Source organism: Myotis brandtii, unplaced genomic scaffold (genome assembly GCF_000412655.1).
Source record: "Myotis brandtii unplaced genomic scaffold, ASM41265v1 scaffold14552, whole genome shotgun sequence".
Taxonomy (NCBI): domain Eukaryota; kingdom Metazoa; phylum Chordata; class Mammalia; order Chiroptera; family Vespertilionidae; genus Myotis; species Myotis brandtii.
The window spans coordinates 29,224-35,223 of NW_005355226.1; the positions used below are offsets into that span (position 1 = coordinate 29,224).

General features: G+C 40.4%; 1 protein-coding gene and 1 pseudogene across 1 annotated transcript; both read left to right on the top strand.

Moving 5' to 3' along the window:
* The first annotated feature begins 717 nt into the window (after window positions 1-717).
* Window positions 718-1,754, top strand: LOC102262958 (olfactory receptor 4D6). The gene has a single exon (XM_005861196.2). It carries the CDS (start codon window positions 735-737, stop codon window positions 1,704-1,706), a length of 972 nt encoding a protein of 323 aa, XP_005861258.1. The 5' UTR covers window positions 718-734; the 3' UTR covers window positions 1,707-1,754.
* Window positions 1,755-3,459: 1,705 nt separating this feature from the next.
* Window positions 3,460-4,395, top strand: LOC102263270 (annotated as a pseudogene).
* The last annotated feature ends 1,605 nt before the right edge of the window (window positions 4,396-6,000 follow it).

Genomic DNA, 6,000 nt, shown 5'->3' on the forward strand with positions numbered 1-6,000 from the left:
CCCTAACTTAACTCTGGTGCCGTGTCACGTATAGAAATTTTTTGATATTTGCAACCATAGTAAAACAAAGACTTATATTTTTGATATTTATTGTATATATTTAAATGCCATTTAACAAAGAAAAATCAACCAAAAAAATGAGTTCGCGTGTCACCTCTGACACGCGTGTCATAGGTTCGCCATCACTGATCTATAGTGTTCAGTCTTCAGCCTCTGAAAGGTAAAATATCCATGTGCGATTATTGATATGTATGTCAATCAGAACTAAAAGGCTTTGGCTGATTAAAATCTCCAGCCTCTCATGTAAAATATTAGGCTGTAAGCTCCATTTCCCCATAACCACTTTATAGATGCCACAGACATTATAAGAATCAAAATAAAGATGAAATGTTGCAGTAAAATAGAAAGCTTTGCATACATGTGAGGAAGTTACTCTTGCAGGACATAAGATAAGCCAGAGTCAAGTGACCACTGTCCTCTCATCTCCCTCTGGTTAGAGTAAGGACATAGAAGTGTGATGGTTCTTCCTGTAAACACGGGGTACTTACAGTAGGAAAGAAGAACCATCAGGATAAAGACTTTCCAGACCATTTTCTGAGTAGTAACAATTATTTGGATGCTTAAAAGAGCCTTATAACAATATATGATAAGTGATGTTGCCACCTCATGATACCATACTCCTAATCCTAACATGTCTTCTCCCAACGTAGACCTGGAAGAAGGTGATCCCCATCATGGGCCAGAGTAACCACACCACTGTGAGGGAATTTGTCTTCCTAGAATTCACTCGCTTCCGGGAACTGGAGTTTTTCTTGTTTGTGTTCTTCCTTGCTGTGTATGTGACAACTGTGCTGGGCAATGCCCTCATTGTGGTGACCATCACCTGTGACTCCCACCTGCACACTCCCATGTACCTTCTCCTAAGGAACAAATCAGTCCTAGACATTGTGTTTTCATCAGTCACCGTTCCCAAGTTGCTGGTAGATCTTTTGTCAGAGAGGAAAACCATCTCTTACAATGGCTGCATGGCACAGATCTTTTTCTTCCACTTTACTGGTGGGGCAGATATTTTTTTCCTCTCTGTGATGGCCTATGACAGGTACCTTGCAATCGCCAAACCCTTGCATTATGTGACCATTATGAGAAGAGAGGTGTGGGTGGCCTTAGTGGTGGCTTCCTGGGTGGGTGGTGGTTTGCACTCAATTGTCCAGATAATTCTGATGCTTCCACTCCCCTTCTGTGGCCCCAACACCCTGGATGCCTTCTACTGTGATGTGCCCCAGGTGGTTAAACTGGCCTGCACTGACACCTTTGCTCTGGAGCTTCTCATGATCTCTAACAATGGGCTGGTGACGCTGTTGTGGTTCCTCCTGCTCCTGGGGTCCTATACCGTCATTCTGGTGATGCTCCGATCTCACTCTGGAGAAGGCTGGAAAAAGGCCCTTTCCACCTGCACCTCCCACATCCTGGTGGTGACTCTTCACTTTGTGCCTTCTGTTTACATCTACTGCCGGCCCTTCACTACGTTGCCCATGGACACAGTCGTGTCCATCAATAACACGGTCATCACTCCCATGCTGAACCCCATGATCTACACCCTGAGAAACCAGGAAATGAAGTCATCCATGAAGAGACTGAAGAGGAGACTTGGACCTTCTGAGAGCAGTAAACTGGGACGAGCAGTCAAACTGAGACTGGAAATCTAACTGATTTGGTTTTCTCAAGCTGCTAGCCTTATGGTAAGAGGACTAGCAAGCCCTAGCTGGTTTGGCTCAGTGGATAGAGTGTTGGCCTGAAGACTACAGGGTCCCAGGTTTGATTCTGGACAACTACACATGCCCAGATTGCAGCTCAAGGAGGCATGCAGGCAGCAGATGATTGATGATTCTCTTTCATTATTAATGTTTCTATCTCTCTCTTCCTTTCTCTCTGAAATCAATAAAAAAACTTTTTTTTAAATAATAGCTTTTGTTACTGCTGGAAATCATATTTCCTGTCACAACTCCTATCCCACCAAAATCTACCTCTCCTTCTCTCATGACACATTTCACATTTTGCCATGCATAATGTTCATCAATTTACACAAATCATTCACTTTTTTTTTTCTTCAAATCATCCACTTTTGATCAGCTATAAGCACTTTGACAATGGGGTCCAATTTATCCATAGACATTTGGAAGTTGCTATAAATGTTCTCTTGTTGCCTGGCCGGTGTTCTCAGTGGTTGAGCATTGACCCATGTACCAAGAGGTCACAGTTCAGTTCCCAGTCAGGGCACATGCTCGGGTTTTGAGCTTTATCCCCAGTATGGGGCATGTAGGAGGCAGCCAATCAATGATTGTCTCTCATCATTGATGTTTCTATCTCTCTCCCTCTCCCTTCCTATCTGAAACCAATAAAAAAAATATGTATTTTTAAATAGGCATTATTCTAATGATACCAGTGTCTCTCCCTGCTGTGTGATCCCTTCATTCTCTTGTCTTTGACTCACAAAGGGAAAGAGGAAGAGGAGAGCATGATTGACATAGTATGGACCACCTCTCAGAAGTGGGTTACTATCTTTATTCCCTCCTCCACACTCAAGCAAGGACCTCATCAGTTATACAAGAGAGGTAAATTTTATAGGTCTGCTGTACAACACAGTGGCTGTAGTTAACAATGTGGTGTCATGCACTTAAAATCTGATATGAGGGTAACTTTCATGTTTAAGTGTTTCAATCATAATATTAAAAAAATTATTGATATACTTTGAGATTTGGATTTACACGTTGTTTCTATCTGTTTCCCAATAGCAAATTATAAACATTTTAAAGTAATTAAGCAAAAACATCTAATTAGTATAGGGTAATCATAATGACCAGTTACACAGAATTAGAGGCTATAATTTTAAGAAATTCAACATTAAACATCCAAAAGCAAGGAAACTGATTCACACCACAGCAATATTGCAACAGGAAACAGAATGGTATCTTTTTTTTCACACAAAAAAACACTGTTGAAGTCAACAAAATATTTGCTAATATAAGTATTAAACTTATAGATTATAAGTCTACAATGGCTGGAACCATGTCTTACTTATTTTTGTATTTAATGCTTCAGACGATTCCTGACATTTAATAAATATATGTGGAAAAATAATAATAAAATTTTAAAATTAAAATCAGTTCATTAAAATAGGCTATGGAAATGTCACTACTTAACATAAAAGCTTATCCTCTCTAAAAGCAGTTTTATAGAAAAATAATTATTGAATGACTTTGCGTGTGATCATTTTTCTTGATCACCAAGCTGATTGCAATCTTGGAAATTTGGGCAACTCAAAAAATCACAAATAGCACAGCAATGTAGGCAGCTTTCTGAATTGCATTCTTGGTGCTTAGGAAGAAAACCAAATAAGTAGACAAGTACTTTTTCATATGAAGTAGCTTGAAACAAAAGAGAGAAAAAGAAGATGACTCCATGGAGCCGAAAAGTGGCACAAGGGTAAAAGAATTTATTTTCTTTGGCCCCATCCAGAATCAAGAACTGAGTTGGGTCTGATTTATTTTCCTACTTTAGGTGTATATGACAACTTTGCTGGGAAACCTCCTCATCATGGTAACCGTGACCTGTGAGTCTCTCCTTCAGACCCCCATGTACTTTTTGCTCTGTAATTTGTCTATCGCCGATATCTGCTTCTCCTCCATCACAGCTCCCAAGGTTCTGGTGGACCTTCTGTTAAAAGAGGAAGACCATTGCCTTCAGTGTCTGCTTGACCCAGATGTTTTTCTTCCACCTTGTTGAGGGGTGGATGTATTTTCTTTGTTGGTAATGGCATTAGATGGGTATGTGGCCATCTCCAAGCCCCTGCACTATGTGATCCTCATGAGGATGGGGCATTGCACTGCCCTCATTGCAGCCTCCTGGGCTGGGGCTTTGTCCACTCCATCGTCCAGATTTCCCTGTTGCTCCCGCTCCCCTTCTGTGGACCCAATATTCTTGATATTTTCTACTGCGATGTCCCCCAGGTCCTCAACCTCGCATATACAGACACTTTTATGCTTGAGCAGCTGACTTCCAATAATGGACTGCTAACCACACTGTGGTTCTTCTTTCTCCTGTGTCCTATATGGTCATATGATTAGTAGTACAGTAAGGTCTCAGGCAGGGGAGGGCAGGAGGAAAGCCATCTCCACCTGCACAGCCCACATCACTGTGGTGACTCTGCATTTTGTGCCCTGCATCTATGTCTACGCCCGGCCCTTCACTGCCCTCCCCACAGATAAGGCGATTGCTGTCACCTTCACTGTCATCTCCCCTCTGCTGAACCCCTTGATTTACACTTTGAGGACCCAGGAGATGAAGTCAGCCACAAGGAGACTGAAGAGGAGACTTGTGCTTTCTGACAGGGTATAGACCAGTAGCTCACTCCTTCTTACCACCTTTAAAAATGTTTGTCCATCAAATAAACTGTATTCACCAAAAAATTTTCTAGTTAATTTTTATATTTCTATTAAGGTACACATGACTTTCAAAGATTCTGATTAGCATAAAATAATAATGTAGAAAGATGGATTTTATGTTATAAAAGAAAGTAGAGAAATCCAATTGTTAGCCAGAGAGGTCACTAGTCTATCTTACAAGCATCTTATTGAATTAGGATAAGTGGCAAATTTAACAAAACAAAAAAATATATTGTGCCAAACCGGTTTGGCTCAGTGGATAGAGCGTCGGCCTGTGGACTGAAGGGTCCCAGGTTCGATTCTGGTCAGGGGCATGTACCTTGGTTGCAGGCACGTCCCCAGTGGGGGGCGTGCAGGAGGCAGCTGATTGATCTCTCTCATCGATGTTTCTGGCTCTCTATTTCTCTCCCTTCTTCTCTGCGGAAAATCAATAAAATATTAAATATATATATATATACACACACACACACATATATTGTCCCAGTTCTATATGTACTTTTCATTTAACATATCTACTTTACTTATAGAGAGTGCAAAAGTGAAAAGGAGATTATTTGTTCAGAACTTGGCATCCAGACTTATAATTTTCCTCCCATCCTCTTGTCAGTTGCCTAGTTCTTAGAACCAGCAGCCCCTCAATTAATTGCAGCTTCACAGGGTATTTAGTATCAGACCAGCATTGCTAAATGATTCTTTAGAAATTAGCCCAGACCCAAATCAAACACAAGATGTATTTAATATTTTAAAAATTTTGCTATTGAAACTATAGTGCTAATACCTTTCATATGAGAATATGAACACAAGGGACCCCCCATATATAAATAAATAACTGGATTTCAGGAAAACCCATGTTACACATATGACCTTAAATTCACACTATTATGAAAGCCAAGAGAACTGTGTTTATTATAATCATTTAGAATGGAAATGAATCACCACTCTGGGAAAGCTCTTTGAAGCAAAAATGAAACTTCTTTATCTCCTTCTTTACCCCACCCTAAAAAAAAATAAATGGAGCAAAGCAAACAAAAATAATAACTATTGCCTCTCACTCATTTCTGCACTTCAAATCATTGGAGAATATGGTAAAAACACACACACACACACACACACACACAATTGAGTTGTTTGTATTCTCTGATAACATGACTCCTTAAAAATGGCAGAAACCTCTGGAGATGCTTCAGATTATGCATACACATTCAAAAAGGTTGGGATGACGCAGAAAACATTATTCCATATATCAACTTGGCTATTATTTGTTTACTTATTATGCTCTTTACAGCTGCTGAGAGTTTCCCCCTGCCCCTCCTCCACCCATTTCTGGAGTTAGATCCTAGATCTAAATTTTTGAAACTAAAAAAAAAAAAAAATGTTCATGTCCTGGTATAAATCTCAGACCACAAATCAGACATGCAGAAGCCTTGAGCTGGGGATGTACTCAGAGTGTCCAAGAGACAGTTAGGGGGGCTTTATAACTAGAAGAGAAGCAGCAAGGAGAAGAGAGGTAGTTGTTGCAGTCAAAGAGATAATGGGGCCACGGGACAAGGTCATTAGG

Coding starts and splice junctions, on each gene's coding strand:
- LOC102262958 (XM_005861196.2), top strand. CDS start 735: ATGGGCCAGAGTAACCACACCACTGTGAGGGAATTTGTCTTCCTAGAA.